Source organism: Harpia harpyja, chromosome 1, assembly GCF_026419915.1.
Source record: "Harpia harpyja isolate bHarHar1 chromosome 1, bHarHar1 primary haplotype, whole genome shotgun sequence".
NCBI classification, from domain to species: Eukaryota; Metazoa; Chordata; class Aves; order Accipitriformes; family Accipitridae; genus Harpia; species Harpia harpyja.
In genome coordinates, this window is record NC_068940.1 from 60,687,215 (window position 1) to 60,701,892 (window position 14,678).

At 42.4% G+C, this 14,678-nt stretch overlaps 1 protein-coding gene across 1 annotated transcript in view; it reads left to right on the forward strand.

The window, feature by feature from the left end:
- Positions 1–14,678, forward strand: part of ITGA9 (integrin subunit alpha 9) — a 235,452-nt gene that overhangs the window by 46,083 nt on the left and 174,691 nt on the right. Inside the window, exons 14-15 of the mRNA XM_052796650.1 lie at positions 2,340–2,494; positions 9,341–9,501. Coding sequence (XP_052652610.1) covers positions 2,340–2,494; positions 9,341–9,501 — 316 coding nt within the window. The remainder of the gene's footprint in view (positions 1–2,339; positions 2,495–9,340; positions 9,502–14,678) is intronic.

The following is a 14,678-nucleotide window of genomic DNA, read 5'->3' on the forward strand; positions in this document are numbered from 1 at the left end:
GTAGCTCTGTTGTTACGATTGTTAATATTTAATAGAAAAATCCTGTCAATACCTAGATGTCATTAGAAGTAGAAGTCACTAGGGACTCCTGCATCTTAATGGAAGATACAGGGATGTGGTGAGACTGGCAAGATAAATGCTGGAGCTGCAGAACAGACATGCCAGCCTCCTGTTTCCTGTTCAAGACAGAAAAAACTTGGCTTTTATTTCCATTTGAATCAATTAAACAAAGCAAAAAGAAAAAGGAGAGGGGGGAAGAAATGCTCTTGATGATCAGCGTGGCAGGTGGTCAAGTCTTCTGAAGACTTTTGTGTTCCTTCATCATGCATGCGGAGGAAACCAACTGCTGCTTCTGTGAAAAGGTGTGCCATGCCCCAGAGGGGACCTTGCAGCCCCACATCTCCGAAACCGCTAGAAAGAAAACTGTGCATTTTGCTCCTGCATTGTTGTTACTTGCTGGGGGGGAAGGCAATCTGAAAGGCTTCCTGTGATGTTTAAAACAACATATATCGCAACAGTGTGGTAAGCTCTGTCCACGTGTTCAGTCATGCTTGTGTGTTTCAGAGGAAATTAGCACATTACCGACTGACTTTGTGGGCAGCCTGATTAATTGCTGCTACTGCCATTTTACAGCATATCCCGCTTGCTGTTTAGATTCAGATTAGGATAAAGAAATCAGCTTTTTCTTTTTTTTTTTCCCCTTACCCCTCCAGAAGCCTTTGTGAAGTCCTTTGGCCAAAACCAACAAATGTTTTGCCAAGTGATATTAAAGGCTTTGGTGGAAGCCGCGGTGACTTGGGCCAGATCGTCATTGTTGTATTGCTCGCGTGTGTGTATGGCCATTTGACAGCACATTGTTTTTTTTTCCCAGTGAATAACCAAGCGAGCTAATGTTAAGGAAAAATCACACAGTGCATCATGGCTGGAGAAAATACTTTTTTTTCTAGGAGAAATATTTTTCTAGATCAGTTATAGCATTCGTTCTTTTATGTCTCCCCAAGCATTTGCAGAGTTTTTTTCAAAGATGTGAAGTAATCCTAGGAAGCTCACTCTTTTTCTTCCCCCCCCCCCCCCCATTACTGTATATATTTCTAGGTTTAGCATTTATCTTCATCCTCCATCTCAAAATGCAAACTTGCACTGTTATTTCAGGCTGTGTTAAAAGAGTATGAGCAGCTGTCTCGGAGATTGATGTGAATCTTGTTCCAGTTGATATGAATTAGGTGTAACCACAATCCCCGCTCTCTTCTCCCCCCTCTCCCCTGCCTCTAAATTAAGTGGCTTGTAGAGTGAGAGTCCTGAAGTGGTTTACTTTCGTGGTCTGGCCTTGCACAGCTGCTGGGACTACCTTAGAAGTGAATCTGCTGGTTGTTGTACATATTTTTACTACTGGAGTTGGTTTTGGAAGAACATGTTCATGTTGAACATGTACAGAATTGAAACCACAAAGAATAACACTCGGTGAATTTTTGGGCTGAAGTCCTGCGCTGAGGATGGCTCAGGAGAGCCTGGGTTTCTGGGCTGCTTTTCCCAACCAAGCTGGTGGGGCTTCTGTGTTGTGTGGGAGAGGAGACTCACCTGGGCCCTGATGGCACTTGGCTTGCTCTGCAATTCTGGCTGAGGTCTTCTTCAGCCAGGAATAGTCATAGCAATAACCCGGTGCTGGAGTTGCAAGGGTAGAATGCTTTCTTTCATAGTGCAGCGAGTAACTCCTGAAACAGAGTTCAGCAGCATGAAAAGAGTATTCAATCCTTACCGCTCACTGGGACGGAATTAGCCAAACATTCCCTCCTCCAGAAACCGTGAATGTGGTGTCTATTGTCCTTCTTATACTGTCAGAAAAATTATATATGAATCCATCTCATACCCCTGTGTTCCCTCCTTGACTTTCAGGTCACAAATTTGACTGTAGACCATTCTCTGGAAACCTAAGGTCTCTGCCTACCTGTTCCTCACCATCCAGGCTGCTTAGCAAGCAGTCTCGCTTGCATGAGCTTGTTGTCCTTGGTTGCCATTGTGCTAATTTTGCTATCCTGTTACCAGGAAGGCTTTATGCAACTTTTACTGGAGATGGTTATTATTATATATTACCAGTTTCCCCAGCTGCCTGCCTGCAGTCTGTATCTGAGCACTGAACTTCAAGCTGATGTTATGGTTTTTGGACACTAGTAGTCTTTGCCAGCTAGGTCAAGTGCTAATTTATCTTACAGTTCAAATGCACTCTCTTATTTTTCATGTCTGCTTGAAATTGTGTAGTTTACCAAATTTACTTTATTTTCCTTTGGCTGAGAACTTCCCTCTGAATGATCACTCAGTTCCATTTCTCTGTTGATCTCCAGATCCAGGCCTGTCATTACCATGGACATCTCCATTTTCCTGCCTGCATCCATCAATATCACAGCTCCTCAGTGCCATGATGGCTTGCAGCCAGTGAACTGCCTCAATGTCACAGCATGCTTTCGCTTCAGTGGCAAGCGCGTTCCTGGAGAAATAGGTAAGGTATCTGTGCCAGCCCTGGGCAGGGGCATGCTAGCAGGTTGACCTGGAGTCAAGGGCTCCCTTTCAAGTCAGTAACAGAGCTTTTATATGAAATAAGTTGTTTCGAGGTAAGCTGGGCTATACAATTCCAGAAAGTTGGAGGCTCCCTGGGAACTTTCTTGGGCATGTTTTTGCCTTCTGATGAGGCTGACGTAATACCGGGGCAGTTTCTTCCTCAGTGAAAGGAGGGAAATGGGTCCTTGGGCTTACTGCAAGGACAGAGAACACAGAAGCAATTGATGTTTTCTAAGTTCATATTCCCTGTTTACCTCTTGATAACACATTTCTGTATCCATATCCTTTATCAGTGTTATCAGAAAGCAGGTGTTGTTTGCTCTGGATTAATAGTTTTTGAAAGTCTACAAGGAGCTCTTGAAACAGAGCGCTATAAATCTGAATTCCTACCAGACATGAGCAAATCCTTTTCTGTGCATCAGTTTGCCTGTCTACAAAATGATTATAAATAGCCCAGTATTTTACTGATGGCAAAAATATCTTCCAGGTTAGTTAGTCTCTGTAAAACACATGGAGTTTCTCTGATGAATGGAATTGTGTAAGGTGTGTAATTGTGCAAGCCTTTACATCTTGGCTGCATTAAAATATTACTTGTCTTTTACATCCTAATGTTTACAAATCTTAGATATTGTGTGAAGTGGTATGGGATAGATACAGCATTTCTAAATATTGTGAGGTCTGGGTTTGTTTAGCAGCCATGATGTTTTACCTTTGCCATGCTTTAGGAATGGCAGAGGACTTGCAGTGTGCTGCTCAGGGAAGATACCTCAGCCTCACAGTGTGCTCCATCTCTGCAGTGAGTCTGGTGAGGAGCTGGGAGAAGCAGTGCCTCCTCCTGCTCTGTGCCCCAGCCTTTCTGAGCAGCTAATTGAGAAGGGTGAGAATTGCAGCTGTGCATCCCAGTATGCAGAGCCTGCTGCAGTATTTGGATTTTAAATGAGTCGGTGAAGAAAAAGGCTCCTTGCCACTTCTCCTGCCATTCACATGCAGTGAGAACTACAAGATGCTTGTTGAAGTTGCTCTCTGCAGCTTATCACCTTGTCACCTGAACAGCTCAAAAAAGTAGAGTTGCTAAATTTCAGATTCCTCTGGTTTCTGACATATTGGTGCAACTGAGACTTCTATTTTTGCACTTTTTCCTTCCCTGTAAACGATGACTCTCAGCAGACAAATACATGCTTTGATAAAGTATTTTTTGTACTGCCTGCTACTCTGTCAGTTAAGGAAACACTTATCCCTGAGTGCTCCAGGGGTGTTAATTCCTTTCTGAAAATCACTGAATAGATTTTCTGAATATCCAGGTTTTCTTATGTTCCTGGGGGTACTGTTTAAAATGTTTCCTTTGCTTTAATTTCATATCTCTGGACCTGTGGCTAGGAAGTGAGCTGCCTTTTTTCCAAATCTAAATATGTGTTCCCCTTGTTTAGAAAAGACCTGTCTTCCTGCTTCATCATGTCTTGTAAGAGCCAGTTGAGTTCCTCTGTGTTGTCATACAAACTGTACTCCCAATGATGTATTGTGGTGAAAGCACATGTACATCTTCTTTGGCAAGTAAAATCCATCTCATTATAAGGAATTTTTTTACTATTAAGTAAATGATTATAAAACTTCCAACCATTGTCCTTTTATACAATGCTTCTAGCAAAGTGATTTGTCTTGAAAACATTGCAGCCAGAACTATCTGACTGTAAAACCCCTTCGGGATATGATTTGGATAAAATACTCAAATAAGCTTTCAGTTTGTCATCTTAACAGTTGGGCCGTCTTAATTATGTTGCAGTTGAAGAGTATCAATTAATAAAGGGTGGAACAATTCATGGAAGTATTGCAACGGTTCCTCTCCTGAGTGGTTAAATGGGGGAGGATAGAATAACCCTCTAAGTACGTCGTTGTCCACTTCAGACTCTGAAAGGCATTTGGGGGTGTTGAAATGCGATGTCAAAGTTTTGTGGCTAAAAGTGTTGGATTGTCTCGTCTTCGGATGTCTGGGGGCGGTCTGTTAAGTCAGATGACGAGAACATAGTGCTGACTGGGAATGCCGCTCCCCTAAGGCTTGTCAGCACAGATGTTCAAGACTGCTGCTTACTGGTGAAAAGCTGGGCGTTGCTGTTGCTTTTGGGCAGCTGAAGTTTGTCACCTACTACACAATGTTTAGAAAGTCAAGTCAAGCTGAACATACAGGCAGCATTCTTCTATGGCAAATCTGTGTCTTCAATGCTTATTTGAATGTGTGCTTATTTTGTTAACTGGCATATGAAGGAAAGTTGTCTTCATCTAGCACTGCCTCACACTTGCATATAGACCTTCCCCACCCTCCTTTTTTTCCTCTTTTTTTTTTTTTTTTTTTTTTTTTTTCATCTAGTCGTAGTTGCAATACTACTGGTCATGTAACAGCTATCTGAGGATCTGTGTTTATTGATGCTGCCAATGACAGTATAATTCCCATCCATTTTGTGGATACTGTGTGCAGACTATGGTCCTCAGAAGTATGAATTTATTGCTGAAATGGTTTCGTCTGAACAAAGAGCCATGCCCAAGTGAAGCATGTGCTCTGCAGTGTGTGCCAGGCATTGTCTGACTCTTCACTCTGACAGAGACAGCCTCCGGTACATCTTGGATGTGTGAGAAATACAGCTTTTTAAGTTTCCAGTATTTCACCTCGGAATCTCACTCAAGCTGTTCCTCCCTCACTTGAGGGGTCATTGCTTTGTCTCTCCTGGGGTCTCTGTATCTGCAGGAAAGGCAGGGATGAGAGAAAGGCCTTTCCTAGCCTGGATGAGCAGACTTCAGCCTGTTCAGACCATGCACTTCTGGGTGACCAGGACAAGAAAACAGGCTGTGTATCAAGCGCTGCTTCTGCATTCATCCCCACAGGAGAATGGAAATAAACTTGTGCCCATGGTCTGGATAATTTCCTCAACAACAACAGCAACAATAATAGTAATAAAATTCACCTAATTCTTACACTGGGACTGTTAAGTGGCTATGAAATGAAGGGGTTTGGGCATTTGGCTAGAGTTAGGCAGATGCGTTTGAAACTTCTTGAAAGTTTCTCTTGTACTATTTGCTTCAGGTGTGCATTGCTTGTGTGTTGATCCATTTCTAGGGTAGTCTTCATGTCCCAAATACTGTTGCCTGAAAGACTGGTGTGAGATTTACTGTGGGATAATGGATTGCTTGACATTTTTGCTCTGTTTGGATACATTTCTAGGACTGAAGAAACATGCCTGATCCAAAACCTGATGAAAGTGGATGCTCCTCTTTTTATCTGTATCCTGGTGTAGTTTGGTGCAGGAGCGTTATTTCTGTGTCTCACTTTTCCAGCCCGCTTGGATGCGGACCTAAGACAGTGCTACCCTCTGAATGCCTCAGAAGCAGGGATGCTGTAGGGATGTGTTGTTCAGTGTATGCCTGGAGCAGTGAGGATGGCTCCCTAGTTGGAAGCTAGGGACAACGCTATGAGGAAGGATTTGAAACAAAGTTTGAAGTAAGGGGAAAAGGAAAGCTGTTTGGGAGAGAATGGGGGGAATGTCCTATGTATGCTGTCATTTGCTAGGGCAACTTTTTTTAATACTTTTGTTACTTAATAATTTTCTCTGCAAGCAAAGTTCATGAATCATTTTCTCCTTATAAAAAGGCAAAGAAACACATTCCTCTTCCAATAGCTTTTTGTTATTATTTAGTAAGTTCTTCATTTTCTCCATGTGGTGCCTCCCCTCTCCCCCTACTCCACCGACGCCACAAATCAGTACTATAGCTAGTAGTTTAACAAGCACTTACAGATGTGCTTATTCCTGCTGAGCATTTTGCTGCCTGCTTTTTGTGTGCTGTAGCATCAACTGAGTGGGAGACAAAGGGATGCGCTGGGCAGCTCAGGGTGTGTAACCCCTCCATTAGCACAGCCAGCTGCTATTCCTGTTCTAGCTCACAGGATACTGCTGCTCGATTTCAATCCCTCCTCACTCCTCTATGCTTCAGGGCTGCCTTCAGCCCTGTGAGGGGATGACTCTTGCATTGTGAGTACGTATGTGCCACTTAGGATGAAAATCCATTATAAAATGCCTTCTGCCATTTACTTGGTTTGTCTGTTACTGGCTGCAGTAACTTGCCCGGTCTGCTGGCTGGTGTTCCTCTTGCAGGTATAACCAAAAATTTCTCAGAGGGAGCTGTTATCGAAGCTTTTAGGCATTTAACTTCAGTTACGGGAAAGGAATAGTCATTAGAAAAATCAAGCCCTTCATCTGAGCTCATGAAGTCCATGCCAGAGTTTTATTTTGATCATGTGAAGTTGGGTGGGCAGATCCCCAGAAGCATTTCTAACCAGACCTGCTTAAAGCTGCTGGACAAATATTTGAAGGCATTACCTGCAAGAGTTAATTTGCTAGCAAAAACTTGTCTCCTGATCTCCTACTGGAGTGAGCAGGAGGAACTTACACCACCAGCCATGCTAAGTTTGGCCAGTTATCTCCCCTCCCTGGTTGCTTTTTGGAAGCAATGAAGCTGGGGAAAAAAACCACCCCAAACCCAAAAAAACTTACTCATGATATTTCAGTTTTTCCACTGATGTGACATCATTGGATATAACATAGAAACAAGTTGTCAAAATAAAGGGGAGGTGGGGGGGGAGGACAGGAACTGTGCTGCCTGATTGAAAACATCCACTGCCGTTTTGGAGAGACAGTAGCTGGGATCGCTTTGCTCGGAGGCCTGGTACAGGGCGCACGTTGGGATCCGTCTCTGCGCCTGCAGCGAGGAATTGTTCAGTGTCAGTAATACGTTGCGCTTCCTTTGGAGAGCCTCTGAGCCTCCCCAGGTGCCCCTGCAAGCTCTGCAGCCCTGCCTTCGTTTGGTGCTCCTCCTTTGAAGAGGGCTGCATCTCCCCTTGGGGCTTTTTGCCTCTGCCTACGCAGGGCCTGGGTTTGCTAACGGGTTTTCTTGTCTTTATTCTTGGGATGCGGTGCAGATCTCAGCATGTGTGCATGCATGTGAGGTCTTGAAAGCAGAAGGGAGACAATTGGGGATGGGTGTGGGATGTGCACACTTTAAAAAAAGAAAAAAACATTGAGAGAGACTGCTGGGATTTTAAACAGACTAAACCCTGTGTTTCTGTTTAGGTGGTGCTCTTTAGTGGGACTGAGCAAACACTACTTCAGTGAGAGTTTTTTGGTGTTGAGCTTGTCAGAATTTGCAATGCTTTCAAGGCATTGTCCTTCTAAGCAAGTTATGCTGCCAAATGCAAGCAAAAAAAGTTCAGGTGGAGCCCTGTGATGGTAGTTAGGCTGATTCCTCAGCTGTGGCTTTTCTTACTACCTGGGGTATGTCTCTAGTTACTTTGTGTGAACTTGTGAGTCAGCTTTTCATCAGAATGCAACACACTGCAAATGGAAGCAAGGTCTGTTTGAATTATGTGGATTGTGAATGTTCACAGAGACTTTTGTATCAAGTTTTACAATATCATTAAATAAATTCTTCAAAGTAGTGAAATTTTGATGGAGAAATGATTGCAGGTGATAGCATTGGCAGCAGTGTTAATTTAGCAAGATTAGGATTTTCATGGATTTAAAAAAACCCCAAACAACAAACCACCACCACAAAACCAAATAAAACCACAACAAAACCCAGCAAAGACCCCTTGCTGAAATTTGGTATTGAATAACTCAGTCCAGGAATGTGTTACATTTACATTGATTGTTTATAAAATTCCGGCTTTAAAAAAGTTTACATTTATTGGGAGCATATTATCTGGTATCAATCATTTAGGACTTAAAACACAAATAAAAGCCAAAGCAATAATTTGGCAAGCACCCTACTTATGTAATGAATCAGCACAGGAGCTGGTGCTGGCTGTTGTTTACAAAGACTATCAACTAGTTAAGCCATTTATAGTGAGCCGATCTCATGGTATTCCCATTATTGCCTTGATAGCAGCTGAAATCAGTACAGGTGGTGGGTCTGTGATGAGTGAAAGGACCTCATAGCCAGTGTTTCCCTTGTCTGTAGACAGCAGCAGAACAAGTGTTCATGCTTCAGTTGCAGTTTCATTGCTCCTGTTGTTGCATTTACCAACAGGAAAGGTATAGGCAGCTTGGTTTATTCAACCACTGTACAACTACTTCAGGTAACAAATGAGTTTTCTTTTGGGCACAGATACATCCAGTCACAAACCAACCGATTGTGTTAAGCTGCCTATTCTGTAGAACAGCAGGAAACAGGATTCACAGAGATACAGCTCATTAGTCTCTGGGTATGTCTTCTATAAACTGCCAGGGATGTGTAACATCTAAGAGGGGGGATACTGAGTGCAAGGCAGCAACCTCTAGTTAAGGTCTAAATGCTAAGCTGACTGCAAATCAACAAAAGTAATTGTCGGGAAGTGCCACATCCTGGTTGACATTTGCATGGTTTGTGCTGTTCTAGAAGGAAAACAAAGCTTGAGGCTGCTGCTGCTGTTTATCTTATGTTTTTGCTTTTTCTGTTAGCAACATAGTTTAAGCATCTTTTATTTCTTTTTTTTTTTTTTTAAGTGTGTGTGTCTAGATGTATTTTTACACATCATTTCCTATGGGAAAGGTTGGGCTGGGGAACATAGAAACCTGGGAGTATGTTAGCAATTGGATTTGGTTTCGTGCAGCCACAGGAAATGTAGTGATTGATTGAGGGCCTGCAAGGGTTGACCTTTCTTCAAGCACACATGCCCCGAGGGCAACAGGATCCATTGATAGGTGGCTAGAAAATAACTATTGTTCACTGACATCCTTTGTTTTCTTCTTCTTCCTTTTTAAAACAGGTTTGAATTATAACTTGACTGCTGATGTGGCAAAGAAGGAAAAGAGCCAGCAACCCAGAGTTTACTTTGTGACTTCTGGAGAGACAGTGGGGCAGATCACAGAGAAGTTACAACTATCGTACATGCAGGAAAAGTGCGAGCATTACCTAGCGTATGTCAAGGTTGGTTCATTCCTGTCCTTACGTTGGCCTCACTGCAATTCCACTCTTGTTTTTTTTAAATATTCAACCAATTACAGCGGTGCTGCTTGGCTTCAGATGTTCTTTGTTTTCCTGACAGGTGGATGAAGTTTTTTGGGTGGAAGCTCAGAACTTCTTGCTTGGCATGATTTGTCAGTCTGAGTACCACTGGGCCTTCAAGACCTGGTGCCAGGAATATGTATTTTATTTAGTTTTGATCAGGCACATTTGCAGGGGATTTCTTTCTTCTTTTGGCTTGGTTTGTTGCTACACCTGTAATACTCAAAATAAGGAGGCAAAGCTTTGTTTTGGCAGGAGCAGCAGGTTTAGTGTTTAGTTTTGTGTAAGGTCTGACTGCACAAGGGGCTGGTGATGCAATCTGCATGGGAATGGCAGCATAACATGGGGTCTGTCCTGAAGCAATTGGGCTCTTGGGTTTAAAGAGCACCCTGGATTTCATCTGGGCTTGAAAATAGCAGTGGGATAACTTAATTTCACGTGTCATGGTCCTAGGGATACAGAGTGCTATCCAGACATGCTGGGACATAGATAGGGTCTCTTCTTCCTGTGACAAACTCTTGGTCCAGGGTCTGCTAGGACTGTAGTTATCTTTGCTTGGTAGCTGCTGTTGAAGAAATGTTGCCCAGGTGCCATTCTGTTTGCAAAGTAAGCACAATAGTTTTCTTCTCAGCTGAGAAATTTACAGAATGGATTTGAAAATTATATAGGAAGGAAATTTATCTTTTAAACCACGTATGTCTCACAAGCACTAATCTGTATCACTAATCTAGATGGCAGTATGAGGCAATATGGTTGCGTGGCTGAGTTGCATATCCTCCTTACTGAAGGACGTATTCCCATAGTATGACCTAAATGCAGTGGATATCACTTGGCACTGTCTTGTTTTGAGAATCTGGCAGGTCCAGACATCCCTAAGTGTATAAACTTTTCCAGGAAGCTTCTTTGTACCTAAAAACTGTGAGAACAGGAGATAAAATTAATCCTTTGACTTTATCAGCATTTTGTGCGTGGCTGTTGAGAGAAAATAAAATAAATAAAGGGACCACCAAGGAGGAAATGATGTTCTGTTAAGTTGTGTGGATCTCTGGGAAGAGTCTAGGTATCTTCTGTGGTTTTTTGTTTCTGGAACAACCTTTACTTTCTGCTGTGGAAAAGTTCGTTAAATAAAAAGTAGACGTATGAGATTACCATTACTTAGAAAATGTGGCTGTGAGTTTACAAATTCTGGTCTTTCTCAAATGAGCACATCTGGTTAAACTTTAATGTATTGAGTTCAGATGAAAAGGAACATGTCTCTTTCTATCTTATCCCAATAATGATTTCTTTCACGTTAGTCCTGTTGTAGTTTTTGGGTACCGCGCAGAATTTGTTAAACGGCAACATATGCCCAGAAAACTATTTTATTTATTGTAACATTTCTAGCTGATGTTGGGAATGCAAAGGTAAGAACTATTTTTCTGGAGAATTCCTGGGAAATTTGACTTTTATAGGCAAGAGAAACTTTTAAACATGTTTAAAAATACCAACAACTTAAAGCAAACCAGTTGGTTAACAAACAAGGCTACGGGCTTTCTATATGATATAAGCAGCTATTTTTCACAGTTGGAAGAATAGCAGGAAGTGGTGTTTGTTCGTGAAAGGGAGAATGTGAAGTAGTGGAGAAAGATAATCCCTGTGCTTTTGTGGGAAAGGTGATATGATCCACGAGGCTACATGACATTAGAAACATCAAAGAGAGCCCTGCAGACTTTGGAGGAGTGGAAATGGGGTCATGATCTTTCACTGCTATCCTTAAGTAACAGCTAGTAAAACAAAAACCCTGAAAAACAAAAAAACCTTCCCAAACTCCAAGCTGAAATCTCCTTGATTGCATAGTTTTGTGATGGAATGGGTGATAAAAGACGTGGGCTTAAAATATATGGAGTATTTCACTTAGGCTTTCCTCCTTCCTTTTATTTTACTGTATGCCTGATGAATTCACCTCCATGGCAAATTGGGTTATTTACATTTGCATCCTTAATCTGTTTACTTTATTATTGTTCATTTGAATCCCCGATGACAAATAGGTTTATACCTATGAGGATGTCAGTTCTGGACTGCCTGTGATCAAGGATAGAGAAGCTGCTTGGACTTGTGCATGACCTCGTGTGCTAGCTTGACAAACCTTACTAGGTAAACAAGGTGTCCAGTCCAAATGGCACACAGCAGAGCTCTGTAGGTTGTGTTTGTTAAGCGAAAGCCTGTGCCGTGCCTTGCTGGATGACATTGTCTTACAAACATGTAGTTCTAGCATGTTGGAGGCATAAAACAGAAGGACTGAGAAAAGTCATGGAAACACTAGACCTATACAAGCTTGCTGCAATTTCTTTTGACAGATTTGATCTCAAGAGACCCCAGTGAAACAGAGCACTGAAAGAGTTGCAGGCTGCAAATAAACTGACAGACATAATCATTATATTGTTTTGCAATTGATAAGTCTCAATGTTTTGAGCTTGACTCCTTTCCTGTTTGTGGTCCCCTCTCAGGACATGAGCTACTGTTCTTATCGCTGCTAATGAATTTGAGTATTAAAGTCTGTCATTCTTCATAACTGCATGACTGATATAAATGGATCTTAGAAGGTTTGTAGGATATGTGTAGCTCAGAACTTGATCTTGTACAAGGCAGGCTACTGAATTACAGTTCAAGTTAGTAGGATTATGGTAATTCATGAGAAATTGTGCTTTTCTGGTTGAGAACAGAGAATGAAATGGAAATGCTTTGGGACTTCAGAATGCTTTGAGTTTGGTTTTGTAGTGGGCATGGGGAAGTAGAGGAGAGATGCAGTTTTCTGATTCTCCCCCCCCACCCCCCAGAACCTGTTTGATGATTTCTCATTAAGAAACTTTAATTCTTCAGTGTACCCAGACAGTAATTCCAATACTCACAGCGCCTCAGGTATCATCTGCAAAAGCTGCATTTGTTTTAATTTAAAAACCTTTGGAGGTTTGACGGATATGTGCAGTAGAAAATGGACAGCTGGTGCAAGTGGCTGTTAATTGTGAAGTTCAGGAACATTGCTGCTTTTCTTATGTGGGTGCATAGCTAATCCCCGCTGTCTCCTGGGAGGTGCTTTGCTGCTGGACAGTTCCTTCTCTGGCCACCCAGGGATGATGGTGCTGCTGGTCTCCTTCATCAGTGGTAAAACTAGTAACAGGAGATAAATACATTATGTGGTAACCTTCCATCAATTTTGCTGGAGGAAAATGAAGCAAAAGTTTAAATCTGATAAACTTTTTTTTTTTTTTTAATGGATTTGGTTTTTGGTAGAAGGAACAGCAAATGTAAACGTGAGAAAATGGAATGTGGTACTAAGGAGCAGAGGCACAGAAGTCGGTAGAAACAGAAAAGATGAAGAAAATAAATGGGTTTGGAGGCTTTACAAGTGTCTCCTTAATCTTGATATCTGGGCCCGCAGCTGAAATGTGAAGTTTTCTCTTGGGATCTACACTCATTTGATGGCGCTCAGAAGACTTGAGCTGTGTGTTTAAGACCTGCTGTGATCAGGGCATCAGCTCTGAGGAGATAGTTTTCCGTTTCCAGTAACTGCCCTGGTTGTTTCCTGCTCATGTGGGCTCCCCTAATATTTAGGATAGATTTGCCTGTGGATAGGATGAGAGAATTTGATGCAGACAGCAAAGCACCTTGTGCCTGCAGATTTATGCAGGGTCATAACTTGTCTTCCTTGATTTATCACAAAGGTGTAATGGTGATGATAGTGAAAGTCCATTGTACGATTCCTGCATTTATTAAAGAAGCACTGCCTGGTTTCTTACCCCACTGTGGGCCAGCCAGCTGGGCTGACTGTTGCTACCAGTCACTGCTGTTTGTGTGCAGAGTGAACATTATAATAGCTTCAAACACCATCAGCAGTCCTGGCACATGATTAAACCAGACACAGCATTTATATTTTCCAGAGATCTTTATCTTGGTGACTGTCTGGTTGTTTTAAGCAGTCTTATGTTGCTCATCGTATTAACTCTTAATGGATCCAGTCATAGCTTACGGGGAGGATGGCGCTGAGAAGCAACACAGGAGTGGTGATACCAAAGACTTTTCATAACCATTTGTAGGTGAGAAGCTTGTGCTGTGTTTGTACAGGCAGGTTTGGAATAAAATGCTGCTTTTTCAGCAGAAATTGCACAGCTATGTTTTGTTCACTGCTGAATTCTGTAGCCAAAACTTTGCCTTTTTATAAGTACGTTTCTGGCCTTTGTCTGCTGTGCATCACTGTTACCTCAGGTGTCTAAAGATACTCTGGGCTGCTGATCTTACACAACTTCATCTCTAGTGCTTGCCAATTTTAGTCACTGTCTGTGGTTGCGATTGTTTCTACCTCTGTAGCTGTTTGTTCTCATCTGAGGGGGATGCATGTATTGAAGTCTTTTATTCTAGTATCTAGTATTATATCAAATATTATAGTAACCTGGTTTTTTCTAGCGTCTGGGTAGCAAAGCATTCAGTCTCACCATCACATGTGATGCAGAGATGGTATCATTTTGATCATTTGCAAGATGAACTTTCTTCTGAAAGTTGTCTGCCTGTGAATTAGCATGTCTATGTCAAGGTTTGGCTGGTGGTGTTACAGGATAAAGAGAGACAGCCAGAGATGCTCCAGAGCTTATTATGAAGTGGGGTTTTTTGGGGGGGGGTTGGGTTGTTTGTTTTTGTTTTTGTTTTTTTTTTTAAATGGGGCTCGTTTCTCCCATACTGTCAATGCGGAGCCTTTTGGAGGGGAGGGGTTATCAGCAGAGCTTACTGCTGAAGCACTCAAATTAGGTTTGGTGGCTCCAGGTTGAGCCTGGTTGCTCACATTTGGCAAGGTCTTTCCTGGGATGCTGGTGCTGCAAGTGATGGATCGCGTATTGGACATGGACAATAACCACTGCTTTGAGGAGGAAGAGGTGAAAACCAGTCCCTCAGCAAGGGCAGTTCCTCTTGGTAGTGACCTATCTGGTTCTGCTCACCTCTCCCTGGGAGAGGAGAGAAATCAGAGCAAGTCAGCGGCTAACGCTTGAATCAGAGACTCCTTCCACAGCAGCAACAGCTATGAAAACTTAGTCACAGTTATCTAGAATTTCACAAGGTTTGGACCACTG